A 21,173-nucleotide genomic window follows, 5' to 3' on the forward strand; every position below is an offset into this window, starting at 1 on the left:
CTGCAAGTCTGTGTGTTCCCTTTTTGTGTGTACTTGTCACTTTTAATTTGGCTTTTAGTTTTTTTTTTTTTATTTTAGAGAGTTTTACCCTTTTTTACCTGGGGTCAAGAGTTGTTGGACCACTGCGACACTCCTGACGTGTTGGGAAATTTAAGTGTTTTCAAGAGAATGGCGGTGGGGTAAAAAGAAGCAAAAAAAAACAAAAAAAACTCTTTCTTTCTCATCCTGCTTTTCCCCCCTCCTAAACTATAACCGTCTCCGATGGGAGCTAGATTGACGTCATCATTTCTTGACCTGGTTTTAATAGATTAGGAGAAAACCAACTGCATGTTTTGTTGTCATGCAAAGACGATGGCTGCCTTTGGAGTATTACGTTTGGCTGATCATTGGGTTTGTTGGAGACTACTGCTGTGACTGCCCAATTGTGGTGATCTCCACCCTGCAAGGAATTGGCCCTCAAAAACGTGACTAGACCAAGACGGTTCCAAGTAGTCTATATGTTCATGTGCAATTTTGGTTTTGTTCAAATATATATATATAAAATATATATATATAAAATATATATATTAGATATTCATTAAAGAGTATTCAAGAGGATCCATGAATGATGATGCATCTAAACATTTTTTTGTATTTGAAATATGTTTATATTAAATTATTTTCTAATGAATGGATCGTGTGTTGTGTTTTTATTGTGTGTGTTTTATGTCTGTCTTCATATAAATGTTACTTGGCCTTTGAGGTCAAAGTGACATGTAAAGGGGACAAAATCGGAAAATAAACACACCTGTTGGCAAATCAAAGGCATCACCATTAACAAAATGATTAAAATATATTTTTTTTATGTTAGACACAGTTCTATTCAGAAACTGGTGTGATGAAAATAAATACTACTGCAATTTTTTTTAATAGTAACACAATTTTTTTAGTTGATCATGCTTTGCTTGTTCTTTAGCTGCACCTGCAGAGCCGTCAGTAACCCATAACCAACCTACATTTGTTAGTCGTGATTCACTGTTGAGGAGTCTCGAACTAAAGTGATGTCTGAATTGCAATAGTGCTAGTTACATGAACTTGTCATTAATTGTGACAAAAGCACAACTCGGTTCTCATCTATGCTAACCCTTTTTCACAACTGCCTGGTGATGAGATCTGTTTTAAGTTTTTAACTTAACAACTCCACATACTGGACAGAGTCAACACTCTTCAATTTTATTTCATTTAAAAGTGTAGTTTTCTGTCGTGGTATATGTCATTGTACAATAGTTTGCCATTTGTATTCAGCAGAGCAAACCCTTCCCATAATATGTGTTCTTCCAAATATATCCTAGTTGTTCCATAATGATCCATGATGTACATGTATACTATGGAATGTTACTTAAGAGTGCTGCAAACTACTTCAAAGTGGTGAGTGATGACACGTTCCAAAATGTTGCAGTTTAAATGGATCATTTCTGAAAATAGGTTGAAAAGGGGGGTTGCGCAAAGCAAACTATTTACAATAAGAAACAGGATTGTTTCTGAGCACACTGAAAATTATTCACATAAAAAGTGAAACCCGGTCTTTCATGTGACACTGTAGGCCATGTCATTTATAGTAAAAAAAAAAAAAAACACTTCAATAGTAGGCACTTAATATAACAGAACATCTTCCTACCATCTGCTGCTAACATTTACTTGCAGATTGTCTTTATGTACTGGCCTTCCAGCACCTTCCAGGTGCTCACTCTCCCTCCTCTATGGCCAGGCAGTACTCATGAGCAGCCACTGACAGTCCAAATAATGTTCTCACAGAAGGAAGACATCACTGAGGTAAATATTGAGTCTCATCAGACACTTGGCAGTGGAGGCCCCCATCTTTTCTACATGCCTCAGGTCCCTTCCACCTGGCCTCAGCCTGTGTGTGTGTGTGTGTGTGTGTGTGTTCTGGTTCTCATTCCTCGGCACTCAGCCTAGTTGATGGAATCCTGATGTTTCCCACGGTCTCAGCTCCCCCACAGACACCTTTCCACAGATCACCTGATGGTGTGGTGACTAGTTTCCGGAAGCTGAAAGAGAGTGTGTGTTTCTCCTCACTGGCCACCGTCTGAGGCCGAGTGCTTCCATGGTCATCAGTTCTGTTTAAAGTCTGTTTTTTTCTTCTTAAAGTCTACTTTAGCAGTGGGATAGGGGACACCGCTCGGCCGTGCATGCCAAGCTCTGCTGAGACGGCCAAGCGCTCTCGGGCGCTTCGGACGTTTCTGTGACAAGCGACTGGGTGGAATCGCATGACTTCTCCGCCGCTTCGGAATCGACACTGAGGCGGTTTTCCTTCAGAGAGCACAGGCCGCTCAAGTCCTCTTTGAAATGGGGGTTTAGGAGCATGTAGAGCAGGGGGTTCATGCACGCGGGCAGAGGCACCACCACCAACACGATGGACTTGACCACCTCGGCGCTCATGAAGGCGAAGTTGAGCAGGCCGGCGAAGGACAGGAAGGCCACGGGGAAGAAGAGCAAGCAGTTGGTGAAGAGGAGGCGAGCCACATGCTTCACCCAGCAGCAGTCCAGGCAGTCCTCTTCCAGTCCCTTCCCCTGCCGGCAGTAGAGCTTGACGTGGGTCACCGTCATGACAAAGTAGCAGAAGGAGTTGAGCAGCACCACGGTCACGCTGAAGGCCGCGCTGGAGGACTCCCCAGAGGGCATGGGCAGACACAGTGAGTTGGCCCCGTACTCTCCCACGCGGAGGAGCGGCAGGGAAGCTACGGCGGCAGCCAGGACGAAGCAGAGAGCCGAGACGAGTCTCACCTTCCCCGGCATCCTGGCATCCACTGCTTTGAGTTGGCAGAGCAGGAGGCCCTGCTCCACGGTGACTGCCGTCAGAAGGAACACGGCCGCTTCTGTGGAGAGCACGGACAGGAAGGGGACGAGCTTGCATCCGACACCGCTCTCCCATAGCACGCCGTACTCGGCGAAGTTGGCGAACGTCAGGGTGTCGGCCACTGCCAGAGTGCCGCTGCAGAGCCCCGTCAGGAGGTTGGCAGAGGCCAGGAGGCCCACAAGTTGCTTGGCGGACGACTTGATGGCCGGGGACAAGAAGATGGTCACCAGCAGCAGAGCGTTACAGACCACGGACAGGAGGACTATGGCCCACACACTGCTGCGGATAAGCCAGCTCCCAAACAGGTGGTCACACGGCTGGAAGGGACCTGGGAGAGTACAAGTGGTTAATCAGTGATTTGGTGGTGGTAAAGGATTACTAGAGGATAACTATAACTCGTCTCTTGTCAAGTACAAAAAATCTATATAACTTGTGCTTACAAAACATTTAGACATTCAAATATAACAAGTTCATTTTTTCTTTTTGGAAAATCCATGGCTGTATTTCTCTTCAGCAAACTTACTGCGGCTCTAATTTCCTCACATACCTGGGGCTGGAGAGCACTGGATAGAGTGGACGGGTTTGGGATTTTCTTCCAGTTCTAGGAAAAACTCCCCGAACTCTTGCTCCTCTGAGAAAACGAGGGTAAGAAAACAAAGTAGAAGAAACATTAGTTAATCTATTTATTTGGTGAACCAACTCATAAACACTAGGTCAACTGAATACATTTGACATGGCCCAGCAGGGACGCACTGTCCTGTGGGAAAAAGCTGGTTTATGGAAACATGCTTCAATTTATGGTAACAACCTATTATTGAAATATGCGTTTTTTTTAGTTTTTTTATTATTCAGTTATTATATACAACAAAACTCTCAAAGCTTACCTTGGTTGGTCGTGATACCAGTGTCCTTTCGTCTGTAGCTGCTCATCTCTTTAGTGTCACCAAAGTCTCGTTTTTCACACGAAAGGAAAGCACAACACTGAAATGCATACGGCACCTCCAGGACTCTGAAAGACCCACACAACTTATTTTTCCAGCCCAGAGCCTTCGAGACAAAACTGTAAACACTCTTATATGTTGTCATTCAGAACCCCAATGGCCACATGACGTGTATCTGAAACTATGGGCTTGACGTATTTGTATTTATTGTATAATTGTTGGCAGGAGGCAGACATTTCATGGACTCCTTGGACATTGTGACATTTAAAACTCTTCCAACGTCCACAAACCGACTGGCACCGAAAGTGCTGGAGTTTTGATCGGTAACAATTATATGTTGTTTTTCCACTTTGCCTCACCACGACCTATTATCCTAATCCGAAGGAAGACAGTGAGATGTGCTGAATTGCAGCTGTGGCACACTCAGCTCGCGCTCTGGAGGCTTGTACGTGATGTAACGTACCTGAGACTGGGGAACTTTTGGGGGGAGAGCAGCTGCAGCAGGGCCTCATTGCCAGCCAGCCTCAAGTGCGTTAGACCGGGCAGCCCCAGCTCGGGCAGAGAGGAGAGGGCGTTGGAGGTCAGGTCTCTGAGGAAGAGGAGGAAGAGGGGGAGGAGGAGAAGGAGGTCAAAGCGCGAATAAGCTATTTGTTGCTGTTGTTAACATAACGGAGCTACGCCACTTGGATTACTCTCTCACACAAACACACACACACACACAAAAGCATATTAATACTGGCACAGAGAGATGTGCGAGGCTCTGCAGGGGCTCTGCAGAGAACAAAGGGAGAGTAAACACTGCCCTCACAGTTTGATTAATGATGGCAGATAGGAGAAAGCCAGCGGGTCCACGGAGCGCAGTTTATTCCATGCCAGGTCCCTGGGCAAGAGAGAGACAGAGAACGAGAGAAAAAACAAGTGTTGCCGCTGAAACGTTTTGAAACCTGTCTGAGACACAAACCAGGATACGGGCAGCCGGCCCGTGCAGTGTTAAGTCTTTTTTAATTGGTAGTAAATTCCTATTAAAGCAGCCATAAGTCTTGTTAATTGGGAGCGAATTCCAGCAGGTATAGAAGTATGCTGCCAATTAAAGACTTATTGCTGAGTTGCTTCGACTGCTCAGTCTATCCTGCCTTTTCCCTTTACAGCCCTGGAGCAACAGGCTCTTTAAAACTTCTGCCACTGTAGAGTTGAGGGAATTGTGGCTCATTCATACAGGGGTCTTAAGTTCATGATATTTCACAAAGGGGGACTGCTGCTCAAGTTACTTACAAAGATCTGAGCATCGATAGGTCCTGGAATGTGTCTGCTAGCACTTCCTGGATTTCATTGTGGTTCATATCACTGAGAAAAACAGAGACCGAAGTTAAAAAAAACAAAACACTTTATTCTGGACGCTACAGTTCAACAACCGTCTCAACAGTCTCAACAGTCTCAACTGTCCAACTGAAGGCATGTACAAGAAAATAAATCAAGGGATTTCCGTTTTAGGCAGGCCTATTGGGCGTTTCTGATGTTAATACTCACATTTTCTGAATCCTTCCACACCCACTAAAACTTGGAAGGTGATGAATCTGATTGTAGGACAAATCCCTGTGAGAAAAGAACAAATAAATCACATGCAGTCAGGTAAACTTGAAGACTGAACAAAAAGGTTAGCCGTGAAATGTGTAGGCAGCATTCAACTCACTCACAACCGACAGCTTACTGTTTTTCTAACTGTGTCAGAGGATATTCAGCACCAAAGAAGGGACTTACAGCACGTGGAGGTTGGGTAACATCTCACAGATGGAACTGGGCAGAGATTTGATGCTTGCTCCGGTGACAGCCCTACAGACAGAGGTCACATGACCGCACAGGATGAACAAAAGCATACTGGGATCAGATGGATAGAATAAAAAAAAATACAGATACTTTCAAATGTGATGATGAGTAGGCCTAATATCACTCTCGCAGAAATAAAAACTTCCTAAAAAACTTTTGGGACCAGGCTTGAAAAATGCTCTTCAACGTGGAATGATGTTGGATAGAGAAACGAGATGAAAAACAACATGATTACCCCCACCACACAATTTTTGTAATATAAATGGATTTAATGGCTTTCTTTTGTGACTATGGTGAATTGACTTTTACTGAATTCCTCCTGTCATTGCAATATGAATTCCATGTCAGCAACCAATGTGACATGGCCAATTCAGTCAAAATTATAAATAATGAATTAAATGGGAGCCACTTTTTAAATACTGAACATTGCACAACATTGTAGGGCATACTGTACATATGGGGTTGAATTTAGCTCACTGCAATTTTATGGTTTTACTGTTTACATATTACAAATGACTATATTTAAACTGAGACACTGGTGAGTAAGTAGACAGAACTTACAGACTCTCCAGATAATGTGTGCCTGTAAGATTTGGGAACTCAGAAAGCTCTGTGGCTCCATTGAGAGACCTAGTGACAGAAAGACAGCATAAACATACAATCACTGTTTGTGGGGGAGACGAGCAAGAAAAACCAAAGTTCATCTGATGAGACACACTTACAGGGTTCTTAGTTCGGGAAGATTCTGGAAGGCTGATTTGCCGACATATTTTATAGGGTTGTTGTAAAAGAATCTGTTACAAGATGACAAAGAATCCAGATATTCTATCAGATATTCTACGTGAAATATGTCTGTTCAAATAAATGATTAGAGTATAAGTACTATGTCAGTTATACTTAAAGGGAGGCACTAAAATAAACTGAAACATGGCTGAAAACTTTGAATTTGATGTCCCCTTACACATAGCTAGACAGACCAGGCTTTGACCTGATCAGTTTAGGGCCAGACACAGACCATCCCAGTCAGCTGATATTTCTCAGTGTTAGGGAGTGAGTAATAACCCAGTACTAACTTACATCGCAAGGAGAGAAGGGTTCCCTATAAAGGCGTGATCAGGGATGGACTGAATGCTGTTGCTGTGAAAAGCCCTGCGTGAGAAACACATGTAAGTCCAGGGCTCTCAGCAGTGCAGGGCCACTGTTGTTCTGGCTGTCAAAAGACATGTTACTCACAGTTCTTTGAGATTAGTGAGTGCTCTGATCGCAATGGGGAACTCACTCAGGCTATTATAGTTGAGATCCCTGTGATATGACACAAAAAAAGTAATTAAAGGTTATATAACATTGTACTTTACAAGCAATGTCAGTGTGTCAGGAGAATGGAGCAATTATACAAATACTACTTTAAATACTTTACAATCCAAATCTCAGGTTATAGTGAAGAAGGCCCATTCAGCTTTTGACTTGACTTCTCACTTGAGTCTTAGTATTAGAAGCAGATGCATGTAAAGTGACAACCATGATACCTTTTGTCCTGACACACCAAAACAAAAGGCAGCAAAGACTAAACAACCATTAGAATCCAGCTCCTTCACTGAAGCCTGTTTTCTACACTCTGTGTCTTACAACCAGGCTTCCTGTTAGTAAACACTGGGTACCGTCAGATGGGCTGTCAGTGATTAGGTGGGACCGCCAGAATTGGCATCCTTAGCTGTTTCCCTGTCAAGCCTGCTGCTGTAAGGTCCGTGCCATTTAACGGAAGGTCAAATCGAGAGTGAAACGGTAAAATGTCCTCACACGCCTATTTTCCAAACAGTAAACCATGGCTCTGCATGGAAGAACTTACAGTTAGGCAGCAAACACTACAACAGCACCTTGTCTACATCGACTACAATAACATAATGCAGATGTATGATTATATTAAAAGCACAGTTTTTACAAAGTTCTGTGGTGTTTCAGTTGAGTGATGCAATGGGATTTAACTGTAAAGTTACTAAAATTATTATTATTTTTGCATATAGAATTGAATAGTTAACATCCTCAATCAGACTTATGCTTGTGTATTTATGATTAATAAAGTGTATGTCTAGGTGACCTCTGGACCAATGACAACTAGCATGAGCCACGGACATATGTACGTATGCATCGCGAACAGACATCTGGCAGTAAACAGGAAGGCAACAGGGTCAGCAGCATTGCCTACCATAAAACAGGAATACCAGCATTTTCCCATGTTGAAATGATTGAATAGCACATCCTGAACGGGGATGAGTGAGCGCTATTAATTTGTCTTGTTTGCCTCTTACTGCCGCGCAAACCAGTTAATCATTCCCATGAACGCAGCCCTCTCTCCGGAGCTCCTTACACGCTCTCAGTCATGGTTGCTGGACGGCTGCCGGGGTGCAGGTGGCTCTACGCTGGGGTTCAGCTGGGCTGCTTGTTTAGTTTGACGCGTTTCAAACTTCCCGGCATCTACACGTGTGGAATGAATTCCCACACGCTGTAAAAATACCACAGAGGTGGCATCACTGCGACCCAGACACAGCCGGCAAATATGAGTAGCAGGGGAAAAAAGAAGACATTAAGAAATGGAAGGAAGATAAAGGCCGTTTTCAGATATGACGAATCTTCGGAGAAATCGCCACGGAATATTGAGGTCTGCGGGTTGTTTAGACGTAGTATGGCATTGTGAACACGAGGCAAACATGTGCAGCTCTAATTGTTTTAAGGTGTTGACCACACACCGAGATGCCGGCGGGGATTGAGTGAGGAGTGTTGCACTATGTGAGTCACTATGCATCAGTTTCAGTAGCTTGTAGATAAATAAGGAAAAAACAAAAGCTATTTCAAGTGTTTGCAGGACCACTTTTTGACGTTGACCGTGAAAGAAGGCGAAATATTTCCGTGAATTGTATTGATTAAATGGCTCCACAAGTGCAGGATTCAGTTATGAGAATGCATCCTCTTGTCAAATGCTGAATAAAAACACAACTTTTTGATTACATGAAGCCAAGTCTATTCACTTTCATGAACATAATTAAAAGGAAATTACAAAGGCGACAAACAGATTAGTAGAGTGTCTTTATCCTTACAAAAAAACTTCATAATTCACTAAGAATCTGATGTCTAACACTGTGTCACCTGGAATGTCAATGTTAAACAAGCACTCTAAGGGCTATGTTTTTTTGGCATGCACTTCAGTACTGGAGTGGACAGCTTGTTGAGACGAGGCAGAGTTATGAGTTGTTTGACCAAACGGCTTATTTGCACATCTTTGCAGACTGCCTCTGCTCACACTTCTGTCAGGTCTTACACCTGTCTGTGCTGCTGGTGATGTATTTTATTTAACCTGTCATCACTTAATACTGTGCCTTTAAAAAGTGAAGAGTCAACTAAAATTAATTACAGAGTGTCTGTGATGAAGCTATGGGCATAGGTTCAGTAGTGATTTATTGAATTACATTGATAAATAAAGATAGATATACATCTTAAGCTCATGCATGTACTTAAATCAATATTAAGGGACAGAGACACAAATAAGCCAATTCTACTCTCACTGTGGCTACTAATTGTTTTATTTAATGATGAATAAAGCTTTATAACAACTTCATTGGCTAAATATGATTGCAATTATTACTTGTACTTAGGTTATAACAAGATCATAAACTTACAATGTTTCAAGACTCTGCAGGCCATCAAAGCACTTCTCCCCCAGTGAGCTGATTCGGTTATTATGGAGATGCCTAGGACAAAACAAACAAAAACAGCAACTAAAGTTGTACGTCTACCAGTTTCCCACGTTAATTTGAATTTGAGTGCCAAGTTCATATTTACATCTACCTCTCCAATATGCAACCCTGCTATACTCACAGGACCACCAAGCTGGAGAGGTTGGCAAAGGCGTAGTCTGGTATGTGATTGATTCGATTGAGGGCAAAGGTCACTGCCTGCAGGGACGTGAGGCTGGTCAGCGCTCGGATGGGCACATGGGTCAGCATGTTATCATCCAGCCACAGGTGGCGCAGGGCAGTCAGCCCCTCGAAGCAGCCAGGTGGCACCATACTGATGTGGTTGGCATCCAGACGTCTGGCACAAAGGGAGACACACGGCTGCCATATCAGCTTTACTGAGAGGCTCTTAAGTTCTCAAATTAGTTCTCAAGAGACCATAAGGGTTGATCTTTTTTAATCTTCATTGACTATATTAGGGTCCATTTTGAACTGATGCCTAGGTGTACTGACACTTCATTGACTCATTAACAGCGCTGGCACTGATAAGTAAGCAATCTACAGTTACTTTAAATTAGCCTGGATACCAGCCTGAACTCCGCCCACAACATTTTTGGTCTGGGAGATTCAGTCTGGACTTGAGCTAGTTAGGAGAGATTTAACGTTTCAGAAAAGTTGAAAAAGCAATCTAAACCAATCAAATTGTAAGGGCGGGCCGTATAAGTTGATGGACAGATGACCTGATGATAGATAGAATATACATCGAACAAAGATGGCGCCGTATCGGGAGCTTAGTGGGACATATTTGATATGATTTAAGCTATCTACACGACTTTTTTTTTCTTCGGTTAGTTGTGTATGTGCAACACGAATGTTGCCGAGGATAGTAGCTCTTGACTGAAGCACTCTAGACCATTATTGATAGGTTATGCTAACGCGTAGACAAAAAAAACATTGAAACAAATGGTAGCTTCTAGCCTTGAGTGCTAATTAAGTAACGTGATATTGACAGCGCATTCATTTTGAAAGAGGAACAGAGAAACGCGATCAAGGCATTTGTCGATTGAAAAGATGTTTTTGCCGTCCTTCCTACGGGATCAGGTAAAAGTTGAATCTATCAGAGATGGTAATACTACGTTGCTCTGATTGGTTCTAGGAATCCAATTCAGTGAAGAGGCATTTTCTTTCCTGGTTCGTTGAAACACGCCCCATAATCACAGCCTAATGGTTCAGTATCAGACTCATATTCTGACTAGAATTATGAGTATGACATCGTCAGGCTAACTTTAAATGGCACTCAAAAATAACTGAATCCTGGGATAATCACTGAATATGGGCCTAATAATTGACTGCAGCATTAGAACTCTTGGCTGGCCTGACATATCTGAATGATTTTGTAACTGAACTTTGGGGGAACATTTTTCCATCTTTTGCACCTCTGCTTGCTCCAGTCTTTCTCCTTTTTTTTTTCTTGTCTGACAGAGGACGTATCCTCAAGCAGGGAGGTCTGTGCATTCCTCTGCAGCATGGTAGTAATTTCCTTCCTCTCTGGTGTTGACATTTGCTGTAGGGACAAAGCCTGTCTGACAAGCGGTGCTGGCAGCCGCCGCAGCCGTCACTGGGCCCGCCTGACGGGCAGGCCTCCGAATGATGAGTGCTCATAAACAGCGGTGATCACTGTTTATCTTGGACCGCGCATGTGGTCCAGCCCCGTTCCACACAACATCAAACACACGCCTGATTGGCCTGTTGATTATGTGAAATCAGTGGTAAACAAGGTCAGGGGATGGTCAGGGCTGCGTGTCATTTGGGAGCAGGGATGCATTCTGGACGTTTGCATGATGCACGGTTGAGGCGGACGATGGGGCGTGAGTGTGTAAACGAGCATGAGTGTGTGTGTGTTGCATTGTGAAGAGTAGACGATGTTGTCCCAGGTTTATAAAGCATGCATGGAATATTTAGTTTGTGGCATGCTGTCTGCTTCGGAGTATGTAATTTTTGTAATCCCATGGACATTTGGCTCCAAGCCTCGGGGGGAAATAAAGCGTTCAAATTGTAATGGAATAAACAAAGTTGAAACAAACCTGAAATTTCAGACAAGCATCAAATCATGGGTGGAATATGCTTGTGTCTATCATCTGTGGTCTTTGGGGCTTACACTCTTACATGGCTCAAAATGTCCATGGTCAGGTTTTTGTTTCAGTATAGGGGACAGTCACCATATGATTAAGAGCCTTCTGTTTCTTGTTGTCTCACTCTTAAATAACTAAAACGATGTAAGCCATTTGGACACACATTCTTCTCCATTTTGTTTCTTTGAGAAGCTGAAATATATGGTAAACATGTAAACACAAACACCCTAACTCTTACCATATACAGCAGTTTCTTATACTTACAGTGACTGCAGGTTTCTGAGTCTTTGGAGAGCTTCACTTGGGATCTGTGTTAGTCGATTATTCTGCAACATTCTGTATGGAAAAAAGACCACAGTAAAGATTAATACACGCTTGGAGGTCTTTGAGATCTTTTTAATCCAACACTCACCCAAGACACTGTCCCTTCTATCTGTTATATGCATAGTTTTCAACAATTTCTCACGTTTTATCAACAATAGTAAATGCCCTTCAGACTGACTGAATTCAAATTAGATAATGGGAACTTGATTCTGGCATGGAAACATGTATTTTCTGTAAATATCACTCTAATGACTTCATGCATGTGCTTACTAGTTTATTTATTTATTTAGCTGCATTTCTACATGGGAGGTCCCAATTAGGCCTATTGCATCCAGGATAATAATGTTTACAACAACGGACCCTACTTTTCTCTCAGGTAATGAAATATTTTGGATCACATTTAAAAATATATATTTACTGCACGAACAAAACAGGGTATAGGGATATATGGAACTTGGAACACTAGCCTTCATTTAAGCAGCAAGCTTGAGTTAAGCTGAACCTCTAAATATCTTTAAATTGTTTGTGAATGATGACCAGAGGTATAACATTTAACAGTACACCATTTATGGGACAATTTTGTACTAATATATACGTATATGGGTCCCGCTAAGTTTTCAAAGTATTCCCAATCGTGTGAGTAAGTTTGACTATCCTCAATTAAATCGAGTTACAGAGACAACATTACAACCTACAAACACAACACTGTGTCAATAAACATTATTTTTTTCCAAATCTATAAATCTATATTATAAAAGGCTTTCTAGATAACTTGCTAGAGCTTACTATAAAGCTTATCACTTTCATACATTTTCAAAGGCTGAAAACTAAATTCAAATGATATTTGCACGAGGTGTTTAAGACCTTTTCCAGGTATTTTATTATTGATAGAGTGCTCTATATTGGATTATCTTTTGGCCTTCTCCCATATGCCTTCAATGCCTCTTTAAAACATGCTTTGTTTTAGTCATAAATTCCTGACACAACATGTTGGGGCATAGTAGCAAACAAGTCAGTACTTTGTGAGAATAATAAAATAATGATTTCTGATCAAAATTATTTAATTACCCCCTAAACACAGCACTGTATGTCACATCCATGTTTTAGGGATATGCCATTGAAGGCCAGTGCTGAAGAGGCAGATGGATTGTAAGTGCTAGTATTCAGCACATGGCCTTTGTTGCCTCCCCCCACTCCCCCCAAGAGTGTGTGTGTGTGCCTGTATGTGTGTCCTTGTGTGTGTGTGTGTGTGTGTGTGACTGTGTGTGTGTGTTTTGCGTGTGTGTGTGTGTGTGTGTCTTTGTGTGTGTGTGTGTGTGTGTGTGTGTGTGTGTGTGTGTGTGTGTGACTGCGTTTGTGTGTGTGTTACTGCGTGTGTGTGTGTGCGTGTGTGTGGAGGCCCTCACTAGTGTCGCTGCGGTTAGTTCATGCCATTTCAGCGTGGGCCCAATCACTCAAGCTGCCCCAGCGTAGCGTAGAGAGACACTTCAGTGGAATTCTCCGAGTCCAAGTGTCACTCTCATTATGCTCCATTCTCGCTGGCTTCTGCTTGTCAAGCCGCTCACATTGTGCTGCCAGGCAGCTTGGGAGAGCCTCACTTTTTCCTCTGCCCTCCTTCGTCTCCCCATGATATACCCAAACGGAATTTTCTGGACTACAATGACTATGGTTTTGGCAAGCCCAAATTAATTGTGCCTCCATGACGGGCTGAGATATTTATGTAAATACATGCATATGAGATGGTGCGGATCCATTACCGCTGGAAGTATTTCTCAGTAGATGGATGGTGCTTTCACACATATTGCTTTCACACATTGTGCATATGTGATTTGAAGGGTAGGGAGGTGGTATTGATCCACATACTTACAGCACTTTGAGACTGAAGAGACCAGAGAACGCCCCTCTGGGGATGTGTACGAGACCGTTTCCAGCGAGACGCCTGAGGGTGGACACAGAGAAGACATCACTGCACTGCACAAAGTCACAGCTGAGTGACTGCAGGACTGACGGTAATAGGCGCTTCAGTTACCATCTTTAAATAGTATGCATGAAGAATATGAGCTGCAAAGTAAATACTAGTTTGAATGACATTGTACCCTCATCTCTATTGCTAAATTCTGAATCATCAACTGACAAGTTTATGAGCAGAAAGGACAAACTGGCAAATTACTTTTTCCCTCCCATTTTTTGCAGTAAATGATTATTCAAAGTTATCCCTTTACTGAAGTTGTGTGACCCCACTCAAATTGAAAATGTTGAGGGCACTTGGGCAGTAATTGATACATCGGAAGTGTGTTCCAGGGTGTTGACAGACGAGAAAATGTGGAGGCATTCCTCCCAAAGAGGCAAGCCCAGGAATGGTCACGCATGTCATTTGACACTTGGTTGACTGGGTGTCAATTGACAGTGCAAAGAGCCGTGTATCTTGGCAAATGTTGTTGAATGGCACTGGCATGTGTTCAATGACGAAATGTGGATCTCGCTGTGCAATTAACAGGCTTAAATGACTGCAATTTCGCTGACATTTGCCACGAGCACTTGGTGGGGAGGCTGTGACAGATTACATTACATTAAATGCAGCACATTTGCATCAGGGGGGCTCCTTGTCCTACATCCTTGTAGAGGGGCTATTAGTGACAAATGAAATGGCGGTTGTAGTCTATGAACACGTAAACCTCCAAACAAACACTGTTACACCCAAACACTGGCTGGATAAAATGATCCTGGCTCAAGCTCCATGCATTGGGCCTGCAGACCCCTGACTGCAGCGCTACTCACAGCTCTTGCAGGAAGTGCAGGTTGGAGAAGGCACTAGCGGGCAGCGTGCTTAGGTTGTTCATGCTGAGGTCCCTGCGGGGTGAACAGAGAGAGTGTGTTGTTAATATGACAAGCCACAACTGTGCTATCCAGCTGTTCATTCCGAACATTGTAAAGTCCGACTTCCTGGTATGGGGGATGGATGTTGGAGTGGACACGGAGAGAGAGCAAAACAACTCTCCTCCGGCCAATGACTGCGAATGGCCGTCTCATTGAAATTCAATCCTGGTGGAGCGATGATTTCTGGGGTTCCGCAGCACGTACACATGTGTGTGTGTTTTTGTGTGTCTCTGTGTGTTTGTGCGACTGTGTGTGTTTGTGTGTGTGTATGTGTGTTTTGTAATGTGAATGTTTTATAATAATTAATACATATTTTTTTGAATCACACAAAACAGAAGAATAAAATTTTATGCAGTAGGTTCCATTCTATTTGCTTGTACTAGTGCTTAGCACTACTCTACAGTGCACTGAATACCACAATAAAACATAACTTAACCCATCCTGAATTATTAGAAACTATTTAAGTAGCTGTTTAGCTCATGTGTTGTGATGAGAATGGAAACAGTGACTGTAAGCACTACCCAGTGTACTATGGAAATAATGAACCAATTATTTCCAGTTACACGGTTTGGGCACAATTTGTTATTTCCTTCAATAGTATTTCCATTATTTCAGGAGAAGGCCTGTCTGGAGATGTGGACCAAACACAGCTGAGGAGAGTGAAATAATGATGAGGTGACTCTGATGTAAATAGCCGTGAAGTGTGTGTGTGTGTGTGTGTGTGTGTGTGTGTGTGTGTGCGTGTGTGTGTGTGTGTGTGTGTGTGTGTGTGTGTGTGTGTGTGTGTGTGTGTGTGTGTGTGTGTGTGTGTGTGTGTGTGTGTGTGTGTTGTGTGTTTTTCAGTGACTGAAGAATTTGGCGCTGCAGAGTACAGACTGGACACAGCCTCGTTGTGAGACTGTGAGAGGCGTGAGGAGGGATTTGGTGATACCACTTGGTCCTGACAGCACATTGGTGGCATGTGAAGAGCTGATCAAAGACTCTAATTCTCCCTGGGTCGTCCTTAACATTACATAGCCACGGAGGAGATTAGCAAGGTGTTGTGATATAAGGCATGCAACCTGCTGCCTCTTGCGCAAAGACACTGTGTCTTTAACCCTTGAAGTTACCCACATAGACCCACCCAATGGCAGTTCGCTGTGTTGAATATGGTTTTCCAGTATAGTACTCCCAATATCAGTGAAACTCTTCAAAGGCAAAACCCACCAAAACTTGTTTCACTTAACCTTTTGATTTATGGATGGTAAACTTTGCTGTGTCATTTGATCTTTGCACATAGCCACACAAAAGCTCCTTCTAAATGCACTTAATGAGCTGAGAATGGAGGTGGCCTTATTGAGGTGAGGCAACATGATGCTTGAAAGCAGCGTTATTTGAATTTGAATGGCTATGTACTCTAGTTGATCAGCTCGGCGATAAAGCAACAGGTGGTCCCTCGTTTGAAACATGAAGCCACAGAGGCCTGAACAGCATACCGTGGAAGCACTGGTCCAGCAGGGAACCTCCTTACCGGCATTGAATTCAGTTAAGATAAAGCACCTGCACCTGAGCCCACCTGTCAAGGCTAAGCTCCACAGTACAGGCGCAGTACGAAGTCTACCAAGTTTCAAACACGCAAAAGGGTGCATTGAAATGATACTGGTGAGCAAAAAACCCACTTCACACGTTTTCACTGTGCATCCTAGCTTTTACGTTTCAAAATAAATGACATTACTGACACTGCACAATCCTGTAAAACCTGCTTACACGAGACCTGCGATGCAGTATGTAGTGAAAAAAAACCTACTGTGACACCTACACTATCCCACCATGCACTGAGGGCCGGGAGAGACGTGACAGGGGAAATAGGGGTGTGGGGCCAGGGTGCCACTCCTTTCTCCCTCTCCAATTAATTTCTTTCCCTCTAAAACCCCTCACAAAGACCCCCCTGTGCTCAGCCCGTCGGGTTAACCATTTGCTCTGCACGAATCTCAGGAATCTGCAGTATTTCCTTAGGAAATCCCAAGGATTTCACTCAGCGGCCCCCGGACAGGAAAGAGTTAAAAGGCGTCCTTTCATGATCGTGTACTGTATGTTTGGCGCCCTTTCCTCAAGCCTGCTAACCAAACATGGGAGAGTGAGGGACATGAACACAACCAGGAAAGGGAGCACAAAGAAGGCCTTGAAACCCAGAAAGGTCCCTTTTCCTCTGATTAACTTAACAAGGAAGTCTGTGGTCCCCACTCTAACCAGTAAATCTCACACCTACATTTGTTTATGTTTGAAAATCAAAACAAAAACTACAGACTGAGACATGTCAGCACAGCTTGGCATGTGGTGACATTTTACTCTGACCTCATTGCTTCATTAGAGTTTATTTTACAATATGTGAGTAAAGGTATTTTTTTACATTAGTAGGGCTATAATGTTTAAAGTGTCTGCTTTAACCAATCAAAGCTAATCTTTTTTGTCCAGTAAACGATAGAGGGACAAATTATTACATGATTGAATGCCGCAATGAATACATAAAAAGTGATTTCCTTTTGTTCTCACCAATTAGGTAGCAGGAGGAAAGCTCAAAAGAGGTTTTCTGAGAAAAAAAAAAGAAAACCCCCTTTGCTCCCCGAGCTGGCGCTTTGTCAAAGCTGTCAGCTAAGCCCAGCGAGCGGCTCTTGAGTGGACTGTTTAAACCATGCCATGCCTCCATTAATCTCGCCAAAGGGGGAAACGATGGAGGGGAAGCGTGCGCTGTTTCTTTAGTGTTCATCGACTCACTAGAGCCGTGTGGCCACCTGCGGGGACTTACAGTCCATTAAATAAATGAATTCACTCGTGCTTGCGTAGTGCCGCTCTCCATTAACTAAACATCCCGAACAGAGCGCCAGAGAAACCTGATAGGCAAAGACATGTCACCTGTTTGTTGGAGCCGTTGAAAATAACCCTCGCAGAATTCGTAAAGGTTCATCAGACTTTCTCCTTCTTTTCACAGCAAAACAGGATCATTGCTTTACCGTCTGGCCTTATGATTACCATACCTTTGCATACCTCAGATCTGAGAACTGTGTTATGGTGATCACTACTGTTCACAAAGTCATTAAATAGGAAGTCCCTGGTTCGGATGTGCCAGCAGATAAGGCGGCAGGTTTGGCAGGTGAACTACAGTGTTTATGAGAGTGGACAAAAAGGACGCTGTAAACACAAACAATCCTGCCTTTCTCCGGGTGATGGCACTCTGGGCCAGGTGTGTGGCAGCAAGTAAGAACCTGTAATCAAAACATGCAAGTCTAAAGAGTGCCTGATGCTGTGTGCTGATAGTCACAAAAGTCAGACCCTCCCTAGTGACCTTAGTGCTGTTTGATAAGAGGAACACTTAACAGTCCAAAACCTGACGACCTGAAGCTGATAAATGTTAGATCTATGATAAATAGACCTGCTTGGTCTTGAAGATAGACAGACTATCAAACTCGACTCCTCATTTCCTCATGTCTGAAAAAGGTTGCGCTTGCAGAAAGCCCCTTTGAAACGTGTTTTCCTCGCCCCATATATTCTCTGTCTTTCTTTCTGTCACTAGCACACATGCATTTGCAGACAAAAACACACACATTTTCTCTCTCTCTCTCTCTCTCTCTCTCTCTCTCTCTCTCTCTCTCTCTCTCTCTCTCTCTCTTCATCTCTCTCTCTATATATATTGTGCATCACCAGTCTGCGTTGTCCCTGAAACCATGTAAAATATTAGGAATTCTGTTTCAGTAGGAAATTACACCAGCAGAAAACGTTTACGGTCTTTTCTCATTTCCTATCCTTACCGCAAAGAGAAACAGGTATTCCGAGTAAGCTACATCCTTGGGTATAAGATAAACACAACTCACGGCCTAAACATAAAGGTCCTTAAAAACTTTATACTGACAAGCCTTGTTATTTTTTTTAATTATGCTATCCTTTAGGATCTGATGTGATGTATTCTATGAACAGAAACAAAAATAATGCTGTCTACAATAGTACAAGCTGCCTAATATTTAGTTTACATCACCAACAGTTTGTGTATAGTTACATAAGCCACCTTATATTTAGGTTACCATCCCCAACACCTCTCTTTTGGTGTTGTATTTTACGTGGTATTTCAGTTTAGGAAACGACTGAGAATACTCAGTGCTTAATTGCGTGCACATAAAAAAAAATGCAAGACATTATTTATATTAAGCAAATGCATGTTGTTTGAAGCTTTTGGATTTCCTGACATTCAGTACAGTACTGACACATGATCTGAAGTATACTCACAGGAATGAGGTAAACACGCTCAGGTTGGCGGGCAGAACCGTGAGCCCGAGGTAGGCGCAATCTACTCGTTGGAGTATGTCGTCGCTCTCGCAGTTACATCGCAAAGGACAGGCACTACCTCGGATTTTCATCCCATTTCCACTACATTCAGTGACTTCCAGTGTAACTATGAGCAGAATGACGCAGACAACTACAATTTCCATAGTTTCCAAGCAGGTAATGTTTCGGTTCTTCATCACGGGCAAATGCAGACCACTTTCAGTGCTACTAAACGCGTGCTGTCCACTTGGCTGAAGGTATTCTTATGTCCCCAAGTTGTGCACCTTCTGACGTCACACGCTGTCATTCAAGACCACCCCAGAAATATGAAGAAGAGGATGCAGAGGGAGAGAAGGACTAATGACCCAGTGGTATGCAAAGGCATTGCGTTCTCATGCGTAAAGACATGTTTGCAAACCACACGCTAAATAAATGAGCAATCATTTCGTAACCACATGGGTGATTCTCTGAATTCGGTGCACATTGGGTTCTCTGGTTACTGACAAATATACCACAAAAAATTGGGTAATATAATGATTCTTTGACTGTGTTTATTGTAAGTTCGTCATATGCCTTACTAATATTTGACAGTGAATTATTGAAATACAACCTTTAAATGTAAGAGATGACATGAATGAAAACGTTACATTTATAAAGTGAGGCCAAATAGCGGAATAGGTTGTACTTTACTGCCATCTGAAGGCTGACAACTATAGCTATCTGCAAATTAAACGTCGGGCGTTTGGGGACACGCTGCATCCCTAAAGCGCTTAGTAGACAGGGAGAGGGACAATTAAAATCTTCATAGATGAAGTGGTCAATAAGACATCCCGATCCTAACTTATATTATACAAAAACACAAGGGTCCATCAACTTGTCTACAAAGAATATGACAAATATTGCTTTCAGGACCTTGGATAGCACTTAAAGCTTTCAAGGTCAGGGATTGCATGAAGGTGAAAGTTAGATATTAAGTTGAATTGCCTGAAGTAATCAATTGTAGGAGTGATTTGTCCTGTAGTGCTAGGGGGGGGGGGGTACTTGGGGCTGTAAGTCTATTCACAGAGCATCTTAGGGCTTGAAGTAGCTTCCAAGTCTGGGAGAACAAAGAAGTAGTCGAGATCTCGAGAACTCCTAACTCACAAGTCAACACCAAACGAACGGAAAAATTGCAGTTTCTATAATTCAACATTACATTGTTTTGGAATGTAGAGGCAGAATTACTGTTGACAATATATCAGCAAAACAAGTTAAACCATAGGCATAGGCTACATCGCGATGGAATAATTAGCCTATAGAGCTTGTAAGGGAAGCAATAACGACAACCAATTGAAAAAAAACCCGTTTGACTGTAAAACTTAAGCTACCTCCTATGTACACTGTGTGTCCTGTGTGCATCCCTTACCAACCCCTGTGATTGAGACGGGCTAATTCTGCATTCCAACACATTTTAACATCGTATGATAGAAACTGTCATCTTCCGTTAGTGTGGGAGTTGGTCTTAGGCTATGAGTTCTCTTGACTCCTTCGTTCCCTCAGACATGGTCGAAGGTTATAACGCTAAAGAGCTTTGTGATTTAACCTACTCTTAGTCAAACAAAATGAGGAGATCCAAAGTTAGGACTGACACGCCCAGCTACTTTTAGCCTTAAGATTGTGAATACGAGCCCTGGTCAACTGAAAAAAAGTAGTCTATGAACAGATAGACTTTATCCCTTATTATTTTTCTCAACTCACTCCTAAACGTTTGTAAGCACACATACACTGCATTGTCACATGGAGTTTCATTGTTCTCTTTTAAAGACAAAAGGCTAACTATGTGTCATCTTTTTCACACACGCACAGAATCCACACTATTTCCCCAAGTTCAATTTCAGATAAACATGTATGAGAGAAAGTTCAATAAACACACATAGCATACTATTTAAATGTCAACCTTATTAAACTTGTAGGCTAATGTGCAATGGAAATGCAAACTAAAATGTGAAGGTTAAGAGGCAGACTAGGCTATGTCTTGCTGCCATCTAGTGGTACGTTGCTACGTAGCAATCACTAAAACGTAACAAAGTTCGAGTCGCTTCAGAGTCGGTTAAGCGAACGTTTGCATCTTTCAATTTATTACAATAATATGAGAAAAATGTCAAAACAAAACCGAATGTGGTCAGATTTACACTAGAATTATGCTGTTTTATAC

General features: G+C 42.7%; 1 protein-coding gene across 1 annotated transcript; it reads right to left on the reverse strand.

The window, feature by feature from the left end:
• Positions 1-2,154: 2,154 nt before the first annotated feature.
• On the reverse strand, positions 2,155-19,143 carry LOC308367776 (leucine-rich repeat-containing G-protein coupled receptor 5-like; the record flags this gene model as incomplete). Its single annotated transcript, XM_080841766.1, has 18 exons — positions 2,155-3,185; positions 3,405-3,488; positions 3,742-3,866; positions 4,262-4,387; positions 4,607-4,678; positions 5,071-5,142; positions 5,326-5,391; positions 5,557-5,628; positions 6,184-6,252; positions 6,345-6,416; positions 6,700-6,771; positions 6,856-6,924; positions 9,294-9,365; positions 9,493-9,708; positions 11,747-11,818; positions 13,674-13,745; positions 14,585-14,656; positions 18,941-19,143. The coding sequence occupies 18 exons, from the start codon at positions 19,141-19,143 to the stop codon at positions 2,155-2,157; spliced, it is 2,637 nt and encodes an 878-aa protein (XP_080697892.1).
• Between the last annotated feature and the right edge of the window lie 2,030 nt (positions 19,144-21,173).

The sequence above is a fragment of the Sprattus sprattus genome (genome assembly GCF_963457725.1).
Source record: "Sprattus sprattus genome assembly, chromosome: 7".
Lineage (NCBI taxonomy): Eukaryota > Metazoa > Chordata > Actinopteri > Clupeiformes > Clupeidae > Sprattus > Sprattus sprattus.